This window comes from Panthera leo, chromosome E1 (assembly GCF_018350215.1).
Source record: "Panthera leo isolate Ple1 chromosome E1, P.leo_Ple1_pat1.1, whole genome shotgun sequence".
NCBI lineage: Eukaryota > Metazoa > Chordata > Mammalia > Carnivora > Felidae > Panthera > Panthera leo.
The window spans coordinates 17,534,780-17,557,119 of record NC_056692.1 but is presented as its reverse complement, the minus strand read 5'-3'; the positions used below and the strand labels follow the sequence as shown (position 1 = coordinate 17,557,119).

The 22,340-nt window shown below is 58.1% G+C and overlaps 1 protein-coding gene across 9 annotated transcripts in view; it reads right to left on the bottom strand.

Moving 5' to 3' along the window:
* The window catches only part of MYO18A (myosin XVIIIA), a 101,789-nt gene that overhangs the window by 5,627 nt on the left and 73,822 nt on the right, over positions 1-22,340 (bottom strand). For 6 of the 9 annotated variants that reach the window (XM_042916521.1, XM_042916522.1, XM_042916528.1 and 3 more), the window contains 20 exons: positions 19,920-20,048; positions 19,084-19,227; positions 18,610-18,699; positions 18,343-18,462; positions 18,029-18,140; positions 17,487-17,614; positions 17,055-17,209; positions 15,158-15,281; positions 14,871-15,071; positions 14,195-14,305; positions 13,346-13,450; positions 12,877-13,023; positions 12,385-12,498; positions 10,910-11,026; positions 10,655-10,738; positions 10,097-10,234; positions 7,019-7,204; positions 6,581-6,720; positions 5,705-5,749; positions 2,311-2,433 (listed from right to left, as the gene is read on the bottom strand). In XM_042916521.1, coding sequence (XP_042772455.1) covers positions 2,311-2,433; positions 5,705-5,749; positions 6,581-6,720; positions 7,019-7,204; positions 10,097-10,234; positions 10,655-10,738; positions 10,910-11,026; positions 12,385-12,498; positions 12,877-13,023; positions 13,346-13,450; positions 14,195-14,305; positions 14,871-15,071; positions 15,158-15,281; positions 17,055-17,209; positions 17,487-17,614; positions 18,029-18,140; positions 18,343-18,462; positions 18,610-18,699; positions 19,084-19,227; positions 19,920-20,048 — 2,513 coding nt within the window. Of the gene's footprint in view, positions 1-2,310; positions 2,434-5,704; positions 5,750-6,580; positions 6,721-7,018; positions 7,205-10,096; positions 10,235-10,654; positions 10,739-10,909; positions 11,027-11,714; positions 11,893-12,384; positions 12,499-12,876; positions 13,024-13,345; positions 13,451-14,194; positions 14,306-14,870; positions 15,072-15,157; positions 15,282-17,054; positions 17,210-17,486; positions 17,615-18,028; positions 18,141-18,342; positions 18,463-18,609; positions 18,700-19,083; positions 19,228-19,919; positions 20,049-22,340 lie in introns of those variants that run through there. The other 3 variants (XM_042916523.1, XM_042916524.1, XM_042916526.1) reach the window with 2 other exon arrangements.

Sequence of the window (22,340 nt, the reverse complement as noted above, 5' to 3'; positions counted from 1 at the left end):
GGAGCTGCTCCTTCTCCTGCTCCGGCTCTTCCGGCCGCTGCGGGAGCGGGAGACGTCAGCGGCAGAGGCCGAGCGGCGGATGCTGGTGGCCCGCGCCGGGAGGTCCAGTTGGGCGCTGCGGGCACTTTGGATGCTCTTCCGGTCGTCCTCCTCGGAGTCGGGCTCCAGGCTGCTCCTCTGGAACGGGACGGGTTTGTAGCTCAAGACCTCGTTGATGGCGGCCTCCAGGTCTGGGTCCAGGTAGGAGTGACGGCTGACGGGGCGGATGCTGGGGCCGAGAGGCTCATCCGTGGCAGAGGGCGAGGCGTGTGGCCGCGGTGGCACCGACAGGCTGCGGGCCAGCGACGGGTGGCTGTACTGGGAGTGGGCCTCGCTCAAGGCCACACTGGCTCCGTCATCCCACGCATCCAGGCAGCTCTGGCCCAAGGACAGGCGGGAATCAGGGCTGTCCCGGCCCAGGCCCGAGGCCCGGCTCAAGGAAGGACTGAGGGTCCTGGACAGGGTATCGAGCCGGGAGGTGCTGCGCCGGGAACTGGGGGAGCCTGAGAGCGAGAAGCTCATGGAGGAGCGGGCCCCGTCCTCACCGGAGCCGCGCCGTGTGGCTGAGGAGGCCCGGCTGGTGGGGGCAGAGACGGTCGAGGCCCGGTCGAAGTCTGAGCCCCACCGCTTCTCCAGCCCCCGGCCAACGCGACTCCGGGTCTCGGAGAAGGTGGAGCCGCATTCATCTTGCTCTTCCCTGGGGCCTGTGCGGGTCTTCCGGGGGGGCCTCTCTGGGGAGGCTGCCCGCTCGCTCAGGGTGGTGAAGAGCGAGTCCTCGTCCCCAGTGCCCCCGATGGAGTCCTTCAGGGTGAGCCGTTTCCGGTAGCTCAGAGAGCTCAGCACGGAGGCTGGCCTCTCCTCCACCCCCTTGCCCTCCTTCCCAGAGGTGTTGAGGGCCGTTCTAGGGGAGGGAGATGAGGTCAGGAAGAGAGAACCAGTAGTGGATTAGAGGCAGCCCAGAGAGAATGGGGGGGAGGGGAAGGGAGGGAAGAGGGAGGGAGGGAAAGAGAGAGAGAGAGAGAGAAAGAGAGGAGCCGGCATTAAACCCAGAGAATAAAGATACAGAGGGAGGGAGGAGACAGGAGGCAAAAGGAGTGAGCGGCAGCACCCTGGCAAAGTGGCAGTGAGAGCATCGGAGGAAATGAAGCAAAATAATTTGCGTCAGTGAAAATAGCTTCATGGAGAATGTCATGTAAATTAGACCATTGTTCTATTTCATCACTTTTCCCCCTCTAAAACGTTTAGTTCAATTTATTTCATTGTCAACTACCTGGAGCCTTGTGCCACACCGTGGTGAACGGCAGTGGGGCGGGGAAGGCGGCATTATCTGCAATAACAAAATGTTGTTTGGCTGAATAAATTAAACCAATTAGAGGGGGCCGCTGGGTGCTTGTGGTGAGGGGCTGGACTTGGGAAGGGGCCTCAGGGGAGTTGGAGAAGGCGAGGGATTACTTTACAAAGCAGCCTGCCCGCTACTCTGGGAGGGGGTGGAGAAGGGTGTGCCCTGGTGGGGATCAGGATGGTTCAGAGTTGGGGAGAAAGTGGGAGGCGGGGGAGCCAGCAGGGAAACAGCTTGAGGAGGCGTGGGAGCAGAGGACAGAGGATCTCCCTCCCTGCTGCCATGCTGGCTGGGAAGTGAGGGAGGAGGAACGCGGAGCCCCGGATTCCAGGGGTAGCTCTCTGTGTGATCAGAAGACTGTGACTTGGCTGGACAATAGGGAACGAGTTCCCCCAGTGGATGGGTGTGAGCAGGAAGCATGGGGGTGGTGGTGAGGGGAAATGGTGAAAAGATCAGAAGAAGGAGAGAATGGGCAGAAAAAGACAGAAATGGAGCTGTGACAGGGGAGTCAGGGGAGCCAGTGTCTTTTTCTGCCGGCTTCAGGGGCCCAGCCAGCCCTGTCCGGGGTTGTGGGATCCGGAGTCTCCTTATGCCACCTTCCAGTCTTGATTCCAGGGCCCAAACTTTTGGGTAGTTCAACCGACATTTGTCAAATGAGTAAGTGGGGATGAAGTTAAACCTACGGCAAACCGAAGCCCCGAGTCTGGTAGGAAAACATCGTTTGGGAAAAACAAGGGTGCCACCAACCCTGACCTGACACTGAGCCTCCTGGCGCATCGCACACGCTGGGGGCATGCCTGGGCCCCTCTGAGGCATGCCAGGCAAGAGACGCCGGTGGCATGAGACCCGGCCTCTTTGGGATCCAGGCACTGCTCAGCTATCCCCGGGGCCATGAGGTGGCTTTTCCTCCCAGCTCAAGGCCGCACGCTCACCTGGAACTCTTCAAGCTGCCATCGTCGGACGCTGCCTTGGAAGGCCCCTTGTTTTTCGACAACCATGACTTGACCCCGTCGACCCGGTCCTCCAGCTCAGAGTCCACATCTGAGTCCCCCTCGCTGTGGGATGAGGAGCAGAAAGGTAGGCAAGGCCGGGGAGGGAGTGATCACCCGCTGCCCAGGAGGGAGCACTGATGGGGCGGCAGGTTTTTCTCGGGCAGGGGTGGGATGCGGGTGACATGCACATCGGTGAGTCAGGAGGGGAACAAGAGAGGTCAGATGGGGCATACCATTCACAAGGACCCGGCCCCACTCAGCAGGCCACACTGTAGGACAGCCACCAGGAAGACCCTGAGGGGCATGGAGGCACCTCCCATTCTACTTTCTGTGACAGCCCGCTGTTCAGCCAAATAAGTCCAACGGGGATGACGGGGAAACCATCCGTGTATCAGTTACAGCTAAATGGCTCTTGGTTAAAAAGAGAGGATTCGTAGGCTCTATGGCCACTCCCAGAAGCCTATTCTGTTTCTTGTGTGCACACTCCCAGAAACGGGGCCGTGGCTACTGCCATTTTCCATGCCTTCACTGTGAGAGCCTGACCGCTGGCTGTGGGTCAGAAAAGACCAGGGAATCTTTCTGGCTTCAGGTTAGCTTGAACGGGAGGCCCCTCGGCTGATGGCAGCGCTAAGCTAACCGAGCACCACAGGCCAGATCCCAGACCCGCCCTGTGACTTCTCCGGCCCTTAAGAAACAAAGAAAAATGAGGAGGGGGTGTCAGCATTTCCTGAGGTGCTAGCACAGTTTCGGGATTCAAACTGCACCCTGGAGATCCACTTGAGCCCAGAGAGTCCCAGACATTGGCTCTGTCTCTCTGAGTCTCCTCTCCCCCTCCTCCCCAGTCCTTGCTCCCCAGTTCTGCTTTCTGGCCAAGCTGGCCTGAGCCCTCTCTACTTGCAGAAAAGCCCAAAGGAGTCAGAGTCTGAGGCTGGAGTCATGGTGACTCCTTCACAAAGCAGTAGGGCTTAGAGACAGCTTCTGAGTGAGAATGCTTCTAGAATTCTGCAAAATGTCTGCTCACCACATTCCCCTGCTATGGATATGCTGGGATTTCTCCTCGATATAAATTTCCTTTCATCTGTGTCAACAGGAGCAGGCCCATTCCTGAATTATGTTCTTGAATAAATAGCCACACAGGCGTGTGTGTGTGTGTGTGTGTGTGTGTGTGTGTGTGTGTGTGAGGGCGTACACACACACACACACACGTGCGCGCGCACACACACACACACACCCGCACGCACGCCAGAAACCAGAAACCACCAGACTCTGTTCTGGGGACTGTGAGAGAGCATGACCCGTTGGGAGGGGAACAAAGAGGCATATTTTATGGGCTTCCATCAAATACAGAATTATAACGAAGACGAGGCTGGTTGATGCCCTGGGTAAACAGGAGTTTAGCAGACAGCCCCAAAACCACTAATGCAAGCCCTGTGCCTGTCCGAGCCTGGCAGATTTACTATGGTGCATGGGCCCCATGGAACGCCAATACCACCTGATTTATACACCCGTGCAAAAAACCTCCTTCTCTAGCTTCAGAGCCTGTAATTTATCACCACCGTTCATAACCATATTGATTGCCTTTAGAAAGGAGGTGCTGTATGCATCGCAAAATCTATGTCTACATGTTAAAAGTGTTTCTGTATAAATCTCCCCTAATACTGCACTGTTTACTGCTTTCATTAAGGTTATGGCAATAACAACTGTATCTCTAAGTAAATCGAAACATTATTTTTCTGCCCGCCTTAGCACACTCACTCACTGGCTTGCTCGATAACTTGGAGCTGGGGCCCAGAGCTGCTGAGGACGAAGCCACACCACCTCTGCCATCAGCAGGATTGTGGCTAGGACTGCACATCCCAGTGCGCCTGCGTGAGTGCACACTGGTGTGTGTGTGTGTGTGTGTGTACTCATGCATGCACGCACGTGCCCATGCCTGGAAATGGTTTAGAATATGATCTTAAATGCGCATTTTATCAGCCCTCGAAGCTCCTACAGTCCAAGGATGGCAGGGCTAGAACACACTGGGGACAGATAGTCGTGGACCCAGAATACGAATTTCCCTCCTTACATTCAGAGCAGCAAACGGGTTGAGAAGCTGGCCTGGCTGCCCTCACCTTCCCTTTAGTTTCGAGCACATAGATGATGTTTAGGTTCTTTTTCTTAAATAATCAGGCCCGTAAACAAACTCCAGGGGCAGGCAGGCTCAGGGGGCAGTTGAAATTTTAAATGGTCGGAATTAAACCTCGAGTCAAATACAATTTATGTCCAGGCTCATGTGCTATTAGTTAACTGGGAGCCGAATCGCGGGGGAACAAACAAACGGAGACAGAATGGCGAGGGATATTAATTGTGTGTGACAACCGGGCTCCAGCGGCCCTCTATCACTGTTACACACTATTACATTTATCATTAGCTCTCACGGAGTCCTTTGCGCGGCCGCCAGCCCATCCTGGCCAGGGGAGGAGGCCTGCCAAGCCAGAGGGAGTAGGGGGAGGAAATCCAATGCCACGCTAAAAAAACAACCTCCAAACAAACAGCCCTGACGAACTTGACGGAGGATCACTCCGATCCGCCTGAAGGCCTGCACATCTCACACCCGCCGTCCAGCTCCCACCCAGAAAGAAAGAATTGAGAGAGGGCGGATATGCTGGGCTCCCTGCCACCTGACAGACAGGCACCAGCACAAATGCCTGGGGCCTCCCTGTGCCCAAGGCGCCCGCAGGGAGTAAAGTAAACACATCTGGCTGCGTTCCCTTCTCTTGCCAGTTCCCTCCCCCCTGCCACTGCTCCCGGGCTGTGATTAGCTGCCTGGATGCCTTCCCCAAACAAGTAACTGCTAGATGCTCCTCACCTTGTACCTTTGTCTGCCACCAGAAGGTGGTGGACCTTTCAAAATGAAACATACCCGCTTCTTTTGGGTAGCTTGGGCTCCAAAGGAGCCCCAGGGTATGGAAAAATCCAGCCCGAACAGACTTTTCCCCAGAGAAATAGGCTGGGAGGCTTGGTTTCTGAGGAAGGAGAGGGCTGGAGCTCAGGAAGGCAGATTGTGGGTACCACCGAATGAGGCTGAGCTCTCTTTTCTGATGGAGCCCCCGTCCTGCACACCATGGGCATGAGCGCCAGCCTGCACCTTCCTGGGGTAGCGCCTCACTGCCCTGGCCTTGCCTCCCCTCAGGGCAGAGTCAGTGGTGTTAGCGTGAGACCAGCTTGGAGAGTGTGCAAGAGGCCGTGTCCACGTGCGGCATGCAGTGGGGACCCTGGGTGAAAGCCAGTGTTAGGGGCAGTTAGACACCACAGAAGGAGAGGCAGAGAGCGCCTGCGCCCCAGTCCTCACGGTTTATTCTTTCTTTTCTGATACTTTGTCACCATGTCCTGCAAACTGGAAACAGAAAGAAAATGGTGGGCTAGGGGGACAGAAGAAGAAGATTGAAAAACCAGTGGGCAAAGCAAGGGTGGACCTCTCGGCCAAGGTGGACATCCTGAGCAAGACATGGCTCTGGCTGGCTGAGACCAGCTGGGGGGGGGGGTGGTGGGGTGAGTGACAGTGTATCCTCAGAGGGAGGTCTGGGCCGCCCCGGGACACTTTTTCTCTGCCCCCAAGGAGCAGGCTTCTTATGTGGGCCAGGACCCACTTGCAGGATGGGGCATCAGCGCTCAAGCAGGAAGGGGGCAGGTCTGGGGGTGGGGGTCCGCCCAAGGCAGCCTTCGGAGTTTCTCCAGGGCCTGACCCTCACCCTCCAGAACTGCTGGTCTACCTGCCTTGTGACTTCTTCCTGAGCCTAGGACTATAAATCTCTCTCTCCGAAACCATTCCCTGGGTGGGTTTTATGAGAGAAAATCTCTGGCATGGTAACAAGGTACCATGGGCCTTAAATCTCTGCTTTCCCCAGAGTAGGGCAGGCACCATCGGAAATGCAGCTAAATGGGGGAATAACTCATTGTGAACAGGCAGAGCTGGAGAGCCAGGTTCCCGGGAGGCCTGAGGAGGGAGGACAGGGAGGGGGAGGGAGGGCATCTCACCCGGGCAGCACCAGTCCTGCCCTTGGTCATTACAGGACAGGGTCCATGCTGGGGTCTGGCGATGAGGGAAAGGTGGGCTGGTGGCTCAGTGGCAGGGAGACAGAGACTGAAGCTGTTCTACCTCGTGGCCTGCTCCACAGGTGGTCAGAGGGCCTCGGTGCGGCCGCCGCTGCCACAGAGGCCCCCTCACCTGGTGATGAGGTCCTCATTCCCATCGCTCTCCATCTCGTCCTCGATGGCGGCCTGCAGGTCCCCAATGCGCTTGAATGCCAGCTTGAGATCGGCCTGCAGGCTCTGGTTAGCGGCTTCCAGGCTCTCCAGATCCATCTCCTAGGAGGGAGAGGGGGCAGTTGAGTTCACGGGAGGGCCAGTCTCTATCTGGCTGCTCTAGAGAAAGCCCGCTGCAAGTCTCTCCAGGCCGGGAAGGAGCGCCATGGAGGCGCCATGGAGTGCCAGATGGAGACTCGGGCACTGCCCCCGGCCCTCTGGCCTGGCCTCGGGACGTGTTCCTCTTCCTTCCAGAGATCTAAACTCTCGTTTCTTTGTGGCCCATCCCCCACAACAGCCCAGGGGAGGCGTGCACCCAGACAGCTGCCTGCTCGGGGCCCTGCGGGTTTTGGCACGTTACCAGTTCATGCTTCTTGCGGCTCGCCTCGGCCTCCTTCCTGGCGAGCTCGCCCATCTCCTCCTTGGTGTCGCGGAGCTGCCGCTGTAGCCTCTTGTTCTGCTCCTTCTCCCGGTTCTCAGCTGCTGTGCGCTGATCCCGCTCCTCAGTCAGCTTCTCCATGTTCTCCTTGAGCCGGCTGGCCAGGCTCTGGAGGGGGAGGTAGGGAAGAGAAGCCCACCAGCTAGTCAGAGACGAGAGTGTGGCTCTGACGAGACTCCAGAGTTAGGAGGCCTGGGGTCCAGCTCTGGCACTCGCTGGCACCACTCTGGCACCACTCGCTGCTAGGTCTGCTAGGTGGGCAAGAATTAAAGCTCTCTGAAGAGCCTTCCTTTATCTTTTTTAAAATAAATAAATTAATTAATTAATTAATTGATTTGAGAGAGAGAGCGAGAACGAGAGCGAGAGAGAGAAAGAGACAGAGTAAGCAGGAAAGGGGCAGAGAGAAGGAGAGACAGAATCCCAAGCAGGCTCCAGACTGTCAGCTCAGCCCAAGACGGAGCTGAAACCCATGAATTGTGAGATCATGACCTGAGCTGAGAGTCAGATGCTTAACAGACTGAGCCACCCAGGTGCCCCCTTCCTTTATCTTCTGTAATATGGGAGAATAACACCTACCGCAGTCCTCTGGTGTCTTTTTAAAAAAAAAATTTTTTTGATGTTTGTTTATTTTTGAGAGAGAGAGAGAGAGACAGAAAGAGAGAGACAGAGCGTGAGCGAGGGAGGGGCAGAGAGAGAGGGAGACACAGAATCCGAAACAGCTCTAGGCTCTGAATTGTCAGCACAGAGCCCGATGCAGGACTCAAACTCACGAACCGCAAGATCATGACCTGAGCCAAAGTCAGATGCTTAACTGACTGAGCCATCAAGTCATGCCCCTCCCCACCCCCAGGGTCTTTTAAAGATTAAATAAGGTAAAGTATGTGAAGGCACTTGGGATGATGAAAGGTGCCATCATCATCATCATCATCATCATCATCATCACGACCAAGGTCGGAGGAACCCTCTGGCTACAGCCTGGGTCTGTCCACATTGATACCATGGGTGGGGCCTCCACAGTCAGCAGGACTTCCCTCAGGGACTCTGAACCCAGCAGCTCCAAAAGCTAGATCCTGTGCTTGGAGGTGAATGGTTTATGAGAGTTCCTGGATTAGGAGACTAAACAGTCATCAGATTCTAAGCACAAAGCCATCCCTCTAAGCCTGATGAATCTCTCTTCCTCCAGAAACTGAATACATCGTTCCCTCCCGGGCCATAGGACGTTGCGCAAGAAATGACCTGGAGGTGGCGGCAGAGCATGAGGGAAGGACCTGCTTCTGGTTCTACTGCGGACTGGCCATGGGGTCTCCACCTCAGGCCCCCCAGCCTCTGTGTCTCTAAAATAACAGCACTAGACTATATGATTTCTGATTTTTATTTGTTTTTGAGAGAGAGAGAGAGAGAGAGAGAGAGAGAGAGAGAGAGAGCGCGCGCGCACGGGCAAGCATGAGTGGGGGAGGGGCAGAAGAGAGGGAGACACAGAATCCGAAGCAGGCTCCAGGCTCTGAGCTGTCAGCACAGAGCCCGACGCGGGGCTCGAACCCAAGAACTATGAGATCATGACCTGAGCCGAAGCTGGACGCTTAACTGACTGAGCCACCCAGGTGCCCCTGGACTATATGATTTCTAAGGGCCATTTGTGTTTAACATTCTGTGCGTCTAAACTACAAGACTGCTCTTCTGAGCAGAAGGGAAACAGAGAGAGCCGAGGAAAGGGACTGAGGTCGACAAGGAAAGGAGACAAGTATACAGATCTGCCCCAGAGCCACCGGATCAATGGCTTCTCCTGCCCCTTGATAGCTTTGTGACCTTAGGCAACCTATTTAACCCTTCCTGTATGCAAGATGGGGGTCAAGATATTACCAGCTGTGCTGAGGCTGTGGTGTGTAGCCGAGGAACATCACTGGGTCCCCCCTAACTCTCCCTAGCTCTCCTGAGGACTGTGACCTCATCTTGGGAGCTTCGGCCATACTCCCTTCCCGGGTCAAGGGTACTAATGCCCTCTCAATGCACACTGCTAGCTCCAGAGTCACCTGTTTCCATCCCTTCCCTGGTGCCTGCTTCACGGGCTGAGGGGCTGCCGGGGAGGTGGCAGGGACGCTCCTTGGCACGCACGCCCATGAGCACAGTTCTCATGGAGACCTGGAGGTGCTTCTACAAGTCTACAAGCTCAAGCGGGAGGAGGAGAACTTAAAAATAGGGCGAGGGGAGTGTTCACCCAGAGACAATTCTGCCTGCCTCTCTCTTCCCACCTGCTCTACCGGGGAGGGTGGGGCTGGGCGCGCCGGCTTCCGGAGCCTGGAGCAGAGAGGACTGGATGTGGAGTGTGGAGGCCACGGGTGGAAGGCATAACAAGACAGAGCAGGAGAGGGGTGAACAGGAACAGGAGGAGGGTTGAAGGAAAGGATGAAGAGCAGAGGGAGAGGAGGCATGGGATGGGCAGAGAGGAAGAAGTGGGGAGAGGGTGGGGAGGAGAAGCGCAAAAGAAGGGGGCAGACGTGGAGAGAAGCAAAGAGAGAGGAGAAAAAGCAGAGACAAGAAGGGTGGGAAGAAGTGAGGAAAAAAGGCAATAAAAAAGGGAAGGGAGAGAGAGAGCGAGCGCGGTGAGATGAGAGAACAGACTTCAGCCCTCACAGAAGTGGCGCCATCCGCTGCATATTTATGACCCTGCCGGAGAGGAGAGCAGAGCGAGAGCGAGTGAGGGGACCGGCGGGGGGAGCTCATGGTGGAGGAAAATATGAAGACAAAAAGCTAAGCTGCTCTGGTCCCTTGGCAGAAAGCAAGCACGGAAACAGAATGTAAAGCAGGCTGGCTCCACGGTGCCCAGAGAGCAGGAGGGGCGGGCGGGGGGAAGGCACCCGCCCCGTCAGCTGGCCTGGCAGCTTGGCAGGGGCCTCTGAGGAGCGTCCGTGGCCTGCCCGGCGCAGCTGAGCATGCGTGGCTCCAGCTGCCGGGGCAGCTCTGCCCTGCTCTGGCTACGGACCAGGACAAGTGTGCACCCACCTCCAGACGCTTCACTTGGGTCCTTTCGAACTCCAGGCGGGTCTCCAGCTCCCGGATCTTAGCTTCCTGCCTGCTCACCAGGGACTTGTCCACCATGGACTGCTCCAGGAACTCCACTTGGCTCTGGAGGGCTTGTAGCTGGGGTGGGGGCAGGAAGAGAAGAGCTGAGCCCAGAAGGGAGGGGCAGAGCCTGGGCAAGATCACCATGGTGACCAGAGGGCCGAGGGAGGGAGGGAGGGATGCACTGGGGAGGTGGGAGGACAGGGCCCCGAGCCAGAGGCATTCCCCACCTGGCCCGATGCTGGCACAGATTTTGCCCTTTGGAGGGAAAGGAGAAAGCCGAGGACCAGAGAGGGAATAGAAATGTGAAATGAGGCAGCTGAAGCCAAAATGTCTACCGTGGTGATATGGCTCCAAGCCTAGCCCTTCGCGTGCATTGATGCGGCGGCGTGGATTACTAATAACTGAGAGGAGCGCTTGCTTTCCAACGGGCTTGGGGGTCCGCCCCCACATACAGGGACCCCACACCCTCTTTCTACCAAGGGAGAAAGTCCCCACCTTCTCCTGCAGCTCCTGCTTCTCTTTATTGGCTTCTTCTAGCTGAGCCTGGAGGTCATTCATCTGTGCCAAGTCCCGCGAGGCCTGGGAAAGGAGTGAGTGCTGAAGCAGGATCCCCCATGAACACAAACCCCAGCCCACCACACCGCACATAGAGTGCAGGCCCGCGACTCCCAAGAGAAGTGGCATGGGGGGCGGGGGCTTAGGAAGAGGACCAGAGGGCCAGCGTCTGTGGTGCGGGGTGTGGTGGGGCACCTGAGCCACGGCTGCCTTGTGCTTCTTCATCAGCTCATTCATGTCCTCCTGGTCCTCTTCCAGCCGGCTCTGGATCTCATTCTTCTCACGCTGAAGGCGGCTCAGCTGCTCCTCCAGCTGGACGGAGGCAAGACCGATCAGAGGGCATGGGGCCTCGAGTGCCCGACGGCACCAGGTGGCAAATCCGAACTTCCCCATGCCACCTCCAAAGGGAAGGGGGTGATGTCAGGGCCGGGTCCACGCACTGGTCCAGACCCGTGGCGCTCGGGCAGCTGAGACAAAGGCTGTCTTCGCAGCGTGGGCAGACCCTGGGCTAAATGACAGCTGCTTTCTGGCAGCTCTTTGAAGGCTAATGAGAAGGCAGAAAAGGTCTGCCCAGAACAAATGACCCATCATCCTGGCACCAGCAATCTAGGCCCTAACCTGAAGGTACTCTGCCCCGTTCAGGCCTCAGGCAAGGACCCCTGGACTCTGGGAAGCTCTGCTAGCTCGGATTCTCATTCTCCCCCCCCACCCCCCGCCCCCCATGGCCTGCTCCCAGGCCATCCAGCCCCCACAGCCAGTCCACTCCTGGGGGGAGGGGAGGAGACGGCCAACAGCAGCTTCAGGAAATGAATGAATCTATTAGCCTGTAATTCCAAACCAAAATGACTGCGTTGGCTCCTTCTCTGCCCCATCCGTCTTGTTACCGGGCTGTGGGGAGCTGGGGAAGCCTCCGCCAAGAAATTTATTAACTCGGATTTAAATAAAATGGTAATTTTATAACAGCCTTTTTTAACACAATTAAAGAATTTGAATTACTCACCTGAAAACTGCTGAGGAGCACAAATGTCACGGGGATAAATCAAGCCCGGGAGATTGGCATCTCTCAGCAGATGGGTGACCAGCTGGGGGGCCGCGGAGCCCAGAGCCCAGCCTAGCCTCCCCGCTGCCCCCTTCCCTGCCCAAGGAGGTACTGGTGGCCGCATCCCCGTAATGAATTCCTGGCCGATGGATGGGCCGTGGGAGAGGTAGGGAATTAAAAGGGAAGCATTAAATAAAAGCTCTAATTAGCTGCCGCTTGGGCTTGTCAGTGGGCTGGCCAGGGGAAGAGGAGGGAAACAGAGCCATCCCATCCTCTTATCGGTGCTTCCGCTAATCTCTAGGCACCTGTTTACATCCCTCAGCCACATTAGCTGCCTTTATTTATGGTGTCGGGGCCTGCGGCCAAGCTCCCACAGGCAGGTGGTTAAACAGGGAGATGGGCCCTTGCTGGCTCCCTCTTCCACCTCGCCCCCCTCCCGGCCTCTGCTCTGAGTGGGGAGGGGCGAAGGAGGGGAGGCCCCCTCTCCCTGCAGGAGGTCCTGGAGTGAAGGGAGTGGGCTGGGGCAGGGCCCCCGTCTGGGGGGGAAGGGAGCCACAGGTACAGCTCTATTTTGCTTCAGCCGCCCCCCCCCCCCCGCCCCGAGCCTGGCCCGCACACCCCAGTCCCTCACCGCGGTCTTGGCTTTGGCGATGTCATCAATCTGCAGGTGCAGGTCTTCGATCTCCACCTCCATTGCTTTCCGCGCTTTCACGGCCGCTGCACAGGTGAACTCTGACTCCTCCAGCTGGACACAGAGCCACCCCCGCCCCAGGGAGAGACGTCAGCCATTCCCTGGGAGCAGGAGGGCTGTACAGGGTGCTCACAGGGGAGAAGGAGCCCAGGCGCTCTGTTCGCTTGACCCCGGGGCTGTGGCGTGTTGGGGTGCACGCACAGGCATCTGCTGTGGCAGGGAGGGTGGGTACGGGGACCCATCCATGCCATCCTGGGGCTTGGCGGTCACACTGTATGGCAGGCACAGATCCTAGGAGTCTGGCTGCTACAAGTGGCTTCTCCCCCTTCCCTGTTACCTTCCTTCTCAAGGACTCAAGAATCCCTGAGAGGGGCAGGAGCAGGAGAAAGAACCAGTCCCCTGGAGCTGCCGACTTCCTCTCTGTAAAGATACCTGGTTCTTTAGCTGGGCGATCTCCCTCTTGCTGGGTGCGTTGTTCTTCAGGTGGTCCAGCATGATCTGGGCATCTGCCAGCAGGGCCTTGGTGCGCTTCAAGTCTTTCCGGAGCCGCTTCTCTGACTCCAGGTCCCGCTGGTTCACCTGGGTGGACACCAGAAACTGGGGCTCTGGGTTCCACCACAGAGCCTCCTCCTATCTTCCCTAAGCCCCTGGTTCACTCTTGCCCTCATTCTGAGAGTCCCCTTAACAAGTAACAACAGAGGAAGTGCCAGGGTCGTGCCGGCCAGTGAGAAAAGCCTGGGGGTGCTGTGTGTGGTAATGACCCCAGTTATACACGCGATGACGGTGGGCTTTACGGAGCCCAGTCCCCCTCCCCATTCCCAGCTTTGTATCCCTGAGATGGCCTCCTTAAGGCCGGACGGTACAGGCTGTTGGCCGGGCCCCGCCAGCAGGCCACACTTACCTGGTCGCTGAGCGTGGCGAGCTTGCTCTCCAGTTCCCGCTTCTCTCGAAGCACCTTCTGCTTGTCCTCATACTCCTCCTCAAGCTGCACTTCCATTTGCTTCAACTGCAGGGCCCGGGGACAGAGGCCCACCGGTCCCTTCAGCGTCTGCTTCCAGCCAGTCCCCTTCCCTTCTGGATCCCCCTACCCTGGGAAAACTGTGGGGCGGGCTGAGCACGGAGGACCCCAAGGGGCCAGACCCCAAGTCTGGGGTTCCTAGGGTTTCAAAGCAGCCTGGGAGGGAGAGGAGGGACTTCGTTCTGAGTGGGAGGCTTCGTTCTGGAGTGGGCAGGCCCTGCTGGGTCAGGCTAGCTGACTGCAGAGGGGTACAGAGTGAGCTGTCGCTTGGCACAGAAAGCAGGGAGCATTCGTGCCTCAAAGGACTGAGCTTCTCTATCGACCCCGAGAGCACACATCCCAGCCAATGCCAGGGTCTCCAGCAGAGGTTCCGGGTCCAGAATGGCAATGGATGACAGTGTGGCTAAGGTAGGAAAACAGAAAACCCCTTACTTCATTTTTTTTTAATGTTTATTTATTTACTGAGAGAGAGAGTGCGCACAGGTGCAAATGAGTGGGGGAGGAGCAGAGAGAGAGAGAGAGAGAGAGAGAGAGAGAGAGAGAGAGAATCCCAAGCAGCCTCTGCACTGTCAGTGGAAAGCCCAATTTGGGGCTCGATCCCATGAACTGTGAGATCATGACCTGAGCCAAAATCAAGAGTTGTACGCTCAACTGACTTTAAACCCCTTCCTTTAAAGCAGTGATGGGGGAACCAGGGTTTGTACGGGACAGGGTAGGTGCCCATTACCTTACCTTCTTCTGACATGACTGCCGGGCCTCCTCCACCTCCTCATCCCGACTTTCCACCTCCTTGGAATGGGTCTGTCTCATTCGCTCCATTTCCATCTCTAGACGTAGCTTGGCCTGGAGGTGGTTGGGAATAGGGACCAGGTTCCTGACCCCAGTGCTACACCCTGACGGGCAGTGCTCCCTGGGCTCAGGAGTGGGGATGGTCTCTGCCAGAAATACCCCTGTGCTCCTGCCTTGCTCCTGTGGCAGCCAGCTTCTCCACAGAAGCCGAACTCCCTCACTAGATGTTTGTCCCAGGCCCAGGGGAGGCTGCCAGAGGTGGGGACAATTCTGTAGGTCTTCCATTTGGCCTTCGGGCTCTAGCTCCCTGGACTGACACGGTGGCTGGGGGGTGGGCTGGGTGGGCTTAGGGCCTCCTGGCTGCTGTGCATCCTGAACCCCTGAACGCTAGAGCTCAATCAAGATTTGTTCTTGCGGAGAGCTACGTGAAAGCTTAATTACTTTCACACTGTGGCTGGCACCGATCAGGTGCGTACCCCACATTTTGTGAGTAAGGGAACGAATGAATGACTGCACATGGGAACCTGTCCTCCTCCGGCTATTCCCTGGGTTAGTGGCGGGGGGTGGGGGTGGGGGAGGGGGGGATGCTGGTGCATCCCTCGGCCAAACCCTGTAGCACCTGCTCCAACATCTGGATGGTCCCCGCCTGCTCATCCAGCTCCTCTTCCTGATCCTTGACCTTGGCCTCCAGGTCCCGGAGCTGTTTCTTGACCTTGGCCAGAGAGGCCTCATCCTTAGACTCTTGGGAAGAAATGTCCTGGAGCTCAGCCTCCAGTGAGACGACCTTCTGGGTGAACCCCGCAATGTCCATGTCTTTTTCCTGGAGCAAAAGAGAAGATGAGGCCGGCCGGGGCCCAGCCCGCGTCTGTGATGGGGATGGGGCACGGATGCGGGTGGCCCACGCACCTCCAGTTGCTGCTTCAGGCTGAAAGCTTCGGCAAGGAGAGCATCCTTCTCTCGCTGCAGCTTCTCCCGCTGCAGCTTCTCCCGCTGGGCCTCCTCGTGCGCCTGCGACAGCTCGCTGTCAAACCTGTGAGGGAACATGCATGGCCAAGGTGGCTCCCCCAGCGCAGGGAAGAGTCCGGATCTCCAGCACCCAGAAGCCACCAGGAATCAGGGCCACCATAGGACAGGATGCAAGCGGAGGCGGCCTCGCACGGCCCGAAAGCAGGGGGATAGGGCAGGGGTGAGGCGACATCCAGGATACAGGTCAGGCCACCTCGCCCTGCTGAGCAGCCTGGTCTGGGATGGGGGCATTTCACTGTGCCGGTCTAAGGAGCCCCTGTACCAGGGGGGCCTAGGAGGGACCCACAGACAGCTTCCAGGGAAGAGGTGGATAGACTCTGCCTAGTCGCTGTCTTGACCTTTTCCATTTCAACAGATCCAAGAACGAGGGGCCGGGTGGGCACTGAAATAGGTAGAAATGGACGTCCTGCCTCATCTCACTCACTTTCCACAGTTCATCTTGGCCACTCTAGATGAGCAGCTGGCTCTGGCCCCCACCCCTGGGTGCCAGCCTCTGGCCAGGCCCAGCAGAACTCGTGTCACCACCAGGACAGCCCACGCCGGGCTGGAAGCCAGCAGTCCCACTGTGCCCAGCTGGCAGTGCGCTTCGATGGGCACACAGGCCAGGGTCGAGGCCTCTTTCCTTGCTCCTCTACCTCCTGGCCTCCTATTTCCCACCCAGTGACTCTAAATAAGGAGCAAATTGCTGAAATTCCTCTTGACACCTTCCCTGAATAGCTAATGAGGTTCCTGTTGAAAACTGAATGGCTCCCCCCAACCCAACCCCACATTGAAAAAAAAAAAAAAAAAAAGGTAAGGAAACTCCGGGCAGCTGAAATGAAACCTAATAAGTTGCCCAGCAGGGAGTGCAGCAGGAGACAGTAACTAGGCCGGGCTGGCACTGCCATTGGGGTGCTGGGGAGACGCGTCCCGCTAAGGGCGCCCGCCTCTATGGGAAAGGGAGGGTGGGGTACAGAAGAGAACTAGGGAAGCAGAGAGGCGCGGTGCTGGGAGGGAGGAGTAAGATCTGTCTCTCCTCACTCTCTGCAAGCAGCGCCCAGCTGGGAGGACAGCAGAACGCCCAGGAGGCCAAGGGTAACCCCGGGGTCACTGGAAGGACTCGCCTCTGCCCTGCTCACCCCCAGGGTCGTGGGTGTGATGCTGTTCCTTCACCAAGGCACCCGGGGCCTCTGCTGAGAGGCCCTCCCCTGCAGAGGGGAACTAGGCGCTGTTCCTGCTCCCTGGGGCACCCTGCTGCTCCCAGGGTGTGTGGGTTCCCCGGTGTTGCTAATAAAGGCGTCCCATTCCCATCCCCAGCCAAGGAAATTAATTTAGATTGGATTTTATCCTGTGAGGGCTGCCCCCCTCCTTTGTGTCATTACCATAATGAGATGGAAGTAGCACGGTGGTTTAACAACATTAGCCAGGAGAGGGTGTCTGTGTGGCTGAGGCAAGCGGGAGATGGGGAGCGGGGTGGGGGCAAGGGGCAGGGCCGCGGGTGCGTTCTGCACGGGTCCTGGGTGAGCTCGTCCTACTGGGTCCAGGCAGGGTGATGGGCACACACTGCGGGGAGCACGTCCAAGAGCGAAGGCCCGAGCGGGCCTCCAGTGGGGATGCAGCCTGAGTGCTCCTCAGAGGTCAGGGGTGAGACACATTCCAGTACAAGGGACCATGCAGGCATGGTCCCTGACCCAATTCAGGCCCTCATTCCTTGTCTCCTCCCTGGAGGGGGAGGCAGGGAGCCCTGTTGGGGTTGCTCTAGGAAGTCTTCTGTGCCCAGGGCGGGGGACCCACCCACCTCCTCTGCTTCTTCTCCAGCTCGTGGTTGCGGACCTGCTGGCCCTCCAGGTGCAGCTTGGTGTCCTGCAGCTCAGCTGTTAGCCGCTGGCACTTCTTTTTGAGCTGCTGCAGAGCCCGCTGGCTCTCGTCACTGTCGGCCTGCAGGTCTCCGAGCTAGGGCCAAGGTGGGGCACAGGGTCAGCAGCCAGCGAGGGGCCCGGAAGTATGGGCGGAGAAGGGGAGGAGGAGGAGGCGGGGGAGGGAGGGAGGGACCCAGGGATGTGGGTTGAAGTCTGGGACATCCAGGGAACCGAAGACACTCTCTAACAATTGTTTGCCCTTGGGTGTCCCCAGCACCGAGAGGCTAACAGGTGGACCCTGGGGGCTCGCTGGCTCCGCGTGGCCCCAAGGCCCTCCCAGGCACAGGCCGCCCTCCTTCCGCCAGCCTCACCCGCCTCTCCAGCTGTCTCTTGTTCTGCTGCTCCACCTCCAGCTTGTCCTCAAACTCCTGCTGGAGCCGCTTCTTGGTGAAGTCCACCTCCCGCATGGCTCGCTCGTACTTCAGGCGCCACTCACCACCTGCAGGGTCGGGGGCAGACAAGGGAGGACCAAGCTGCTGAGAGTCCCTGAGAAGGGGCAGAGGCCACGAAGCAGGTGGAATCGGCCAGAGGGACTCAGAAAGGTCTCTGGAGTGACAGCTTCCTCACAAGCCAGGAAAAGACTAGAGAGGGTGTGTGGCTATGTGTGCTGTCCTCTCCCCGGGGACCCTCGGACCATGGCCCTCAGACACTGTCATGATCACGGCTGTATAACCCTCCATGATGATCCCCTATGTTCACCAGCACCTCTACCTTCTCGTCTATTTCTTTCACTGGAGCCTTGCACCAGCTCTACGGATGGGGGATGGGCCCAGGCCAGGGGCGCGGCTGCCCAGGGGTGGGTATCAAGCTTGCCACTCAGGCCACTGCCGAGCTCCTCTGGGCTCACACCCACCTGCGTCATCATCATCCACCTCCCCGTTGATCTCAGCTGCCCGGATGAGACGGGCCTCCATCACCTCCATTTCCATCACTTCCATTTTCTTCTTCAGCGCATCATACTGGGTCTGTAGAGGGGAGGCGTATGAGGCTGCCGTCCCACTCCCTCACTCGGTACCAGCCAGGGCCCTGAGCCACGCAGACCACGGTCACGTGCTCACCCAGGGTGGACAGGGGTGCCGGGCCACCTGTCCCCAGTGGGGGGAGCGGATGGATACCAGGGCGTGGTAGTCACTGGCACGACTGTCTTCACCCCGGCCCTGCCCTCACCTGTAGCTCCTTCATCTCCTTCTCGGCTCGGAGCCTCTCGGCGGCCTCTGCGTCCAGCAGCTGGGAGGCGGACTCTCCTGTGTTGCGTTCATCAGTCAGCTCCGATGTCAGCTCTGAGATCTGGGGTTGGGGGGAGGGAGTGGCCACCAGTTGAAATGCCTGCCTCACTCAGCTGGAACCCCTGGGCGGGGCGGGGGAGGGGGGGCGCTTCCTAGGCCTGGCACCCCGCACAGGTGGCCAGTCGGCCTGGTGTTGGGAGTCACTCACCCGGGTTTCCAGCCGGTCGCTGTTGAGCCGAAGCTCGTTCCGCTCCTTCTCCACCTTCTCAAGCTTGTTCCGCAGTTGCTGGATCTCCTCCTAGGGTGCAGTAAAGAGGGCAAAGTGAGCCAGAGGCACTGCAGGAGGCTGGGGCCTGGAATCAGCACCCCTGGGGTGAAGGGAGCTGGTGAAGCTCGGGCCAGGACACGGGGAATAGGAAGCCACTGCCTCCCAGGGGCTCCTATCCCTGGACCCTTCCCCAGATGCTAAGGATGCCTGCGATTTTATGCCGAGAGGCTACCCAGCGGCTTAGCCAGCACCCCAGAGGGATGCCTTCCGTTTGATGGGCATAGTTCAAGGACACCAGCTCTCTGGACTAAATAAAGAGGACTTGGGAGCCCAAGACAAGCCGGCAAGGCTTTTGACCACACGGATGAACCTGTCCTCTCCCATTGGCTTGGCCCTTCCCGGGCTGTTACGTACGTCTTTGTTCCGGATCTGCTCCTCGGACAGCTGCACCTCGATGAGGGGCCGCACGGTGGTAAAGAGTTTCCACCAGGGCCAGTCCTTCACCCCTTTGTTCTTCTTGATGTTCTTCTGCACACAGCGGATGGCCAGGTCCTGGATCTGAGTTGGAGCGGGGGTGGTGCACAACAGGGACCTCAGTCCCAAGCGCAACCAGGATCCCCACCACTGCCAGCAGCACAGCGGCCAGGTTGAACCCCCCCGCCCCCGCCCCATTCAAACACTCCCTCCACCACCCCTGGCTCTCAGCCTCTCCCCATCCCTCAGAGAGTGGGCGGCAGAGAGCCCGGCGCTGGGAGCACCGCACTGGGCACTAACCGCTCTGCCGTCATTAGGAATAATTTCATCTGCTTTATTTGCTGCCTGATTATTTCCAGCACCCTGGCCTAGATGTGCTATAAAACCTAATCTTGCTGAAACACAAGAGGCGGCGGTGCTGGCTGTTTTATGGACTTGCTAATAAGAAAAGGAGTCGCTGACACAGCTCCTTAATCTTCATGGAGCAGCCTATGATCCAGAGCCCACCTTCCCCTAAGCCCTGCCCCCCACCCCTGCCCTAGGACCAGGCCACACAGCCCCAGAGCTGGGCATACCAGCACACTCTCTGGCACCCAGGAGCTGCCCATTCCCCGCCCCGGCCCAGGGCATGCTAGCCCTGGGAGGCCCGTGCCTCTTCTCCCCCAGCTAACAATAACTCATGGCCCCAAGACCAGCCTCCTGCGCCGGCATGTCCCCTTGAACCCCCGCCCCCACCCCAGGTACTCAGCTCTGCCACCTAGGCCGGGGAGTGGGACCTTTTTCTTCTTGAAGTGCTGGCGGGCCAGGTAGCCCCTGCAGGCCGCCTGGAACAGGGTTAGGTTCCTGCTGGTCTGCTCGTCCCGCTGCTCCTCCAGCCGAGCCAACGTGCCAGCCCTGAAGAACACCTGTGGAGAAGCAGGCCGGATGAAGGTGGGTGATGGGCTCCGGGCAACCCAGCAGGGGAACAGGCAGCTGGCATAGGAGACGGGCGGGCCTGGGAGGGGGCCCTTGGCCTGGGAAGAACCTGAAAATCCAAGGGAACAAGAGAGGAGGGAAGGAGCAAGGAGAGGCCCCAGGATGGCTGAGGGAGGAGGCCCAGGCTGGGGGCTGGGGCGGTGTTTTGGAAGGAGAGGAGTAGGGTGGGGAATCTAACTTCAAAGAGAGATAAAAGGAGAGGGAAGTCAAAGGGAAGGAACCTGGGACAAGAAGGAAATGAAGCGGCCACTGTCAAATGGGGACAGGACACCCCTCAGCAACATCTACGGTGGCTTCTTCCCCCAGGACTGCCAGCAACACCGTCCTTGCCCCCTGGGCCCACAGCCCACCGCAGGGCCCACCGCAGGCTCCAGCCACCTCGGATCAGGTGAAGTGGATGGTGGGGAATGTGTGTGAGAAGAGAAAGGTCCAGCAGCCGTGGGCAGAGAAAGGGTGCGGCAAGGGGCAGGGGGTACCCTCCCTGCACCCTCCCCACTCAGTTTCATTTTAGACAGTCTCCTCTTTCATGTGCCAACATCCCACCTCCACACACACACACACACACACACACACACACACACACACACACACACACACCCAGGTTTCATCTCATGAAGAAGCCAGTGGGGTGGGCGGGGGTTGGCCCCATCAAGGGACCTGTTGTACAGGTTTGGGGGCTGGAGAGCAGACATGAGAGGAACCAGCTGGGCGCCCCTACATCCAGCATTTCCTCTCACTCTTTGGTGCTCTGAGCTGGGGCTGGGTAAAATTTCCCCTGCTAAGAGAAGAAGAGGGGGAAATATATAGGTGAAAAAAGACTCTAGGATCCTCACAGAGGGCAAACGGATATCCGGGAATATGCCCACCTCCACCTTGCCCAGAACACAGAAAATTCCCTTTCTGGGGGCCAAGAGAAGATGTGAACTCCACAGGAAACACTCAGAACCAATATCCCCAGACTCCTCCTTCAGTGAAGAAGTGGGGAGAGGGCCTACACTTTCTGCTGAGAAAGCTTTGCCTCTGGCGACTCCACAGAAACTTAGTCCCCTGGGGCTGGCCTAGGAGAAAGCCAGCTTGGTCCTCTGCAACGTTTCCCCAAATCCCACGCTGGGGCTGAGTGCCTGGGATCTCCTATGGGCCTCAAGCCCTACCTGAGCCTTCATTTCCCACAATGTGTGAGCCTGAGACTCCACCAGGGGGTGGGGAATATCCAAGCCCCCCCAGAGGTGGACACATGGGCTAGTGGCCAGCGCACGTGGGTGTCCGACTAGGGCCGAAGAAGGGAGGTGGCGGGTTACGGGATGGAGAGCGGCCCCCATTCTCAGTGTCTCACAATGAGAAGAGAAATGGTGGTCTAGGCACTGGGGCAGGGAACCTTAGACCTCTCCTGAGCAGCTGTACATTGGTGGGGTTAAGAGTCCTTTTGAGTATTAGGTGAAAGCTCGGAGCCCTCTCCTCCCCCACATACCCATCCACACAAATTTTGCAAATTTCAAGAGACTCTCAGATCCCCAAACACCCTGCCTGAACCCTCAGGGTCCTGTGGGCTCAGACTGAGACCGCCTCCTCAGCCGCAATGCGACCAACACATGGAATCTTTGCTCACCAGCCAGCCCAACCACAGCCTAGAAGCCCTGAAATTTCTCCCCCAAATCAGATGTGAGCAAACATCCAGCTTTGCCCCTAATTCCTCTCTGAGCACGAGTGTGCCCTGGGGCTGGCCCGTCTCGGCCAGGCACCTGGGATGCAGCAGAGGGTCTGAGATGGCAGCCGAGAAGAGGACCAGCCTGCACAGGCCCACTCCTGCCCGAGACGTGCCTTGGAGGAAGTGCCACCCCAATGCCAGCCAGCAGCAGTCCTGCCTGCCAGAGGGGTAGGAGCCTGCCCAAGAGACCAAGAGGCTGAAGTGAAACCTTGGACTGCAGGCTTCCCAGGGAGGAAACTCAGCTGGCAGCCCCTGGGCTCACAGATGGTTGGGGATGGCAGAGGTCGAGTCAAACACAGTGAGACCTAAACCAGAAAAATGACACAAAAAGAGTGGGACCACAGAAGACCCAGAGAACAAAGAAAGAAACAAAATGATGAGCCAGAAGCCAAGGAAGAGACCAGCAGGAACTGCCAGGGCCCCAAGGAAAAGGGAAAACCAGCAGAGACACAGATACAGCCAGGGGACGGGAAAGGGAAGGGTGAGACTGTGACTCAGAATACAGAACAGAGACAAC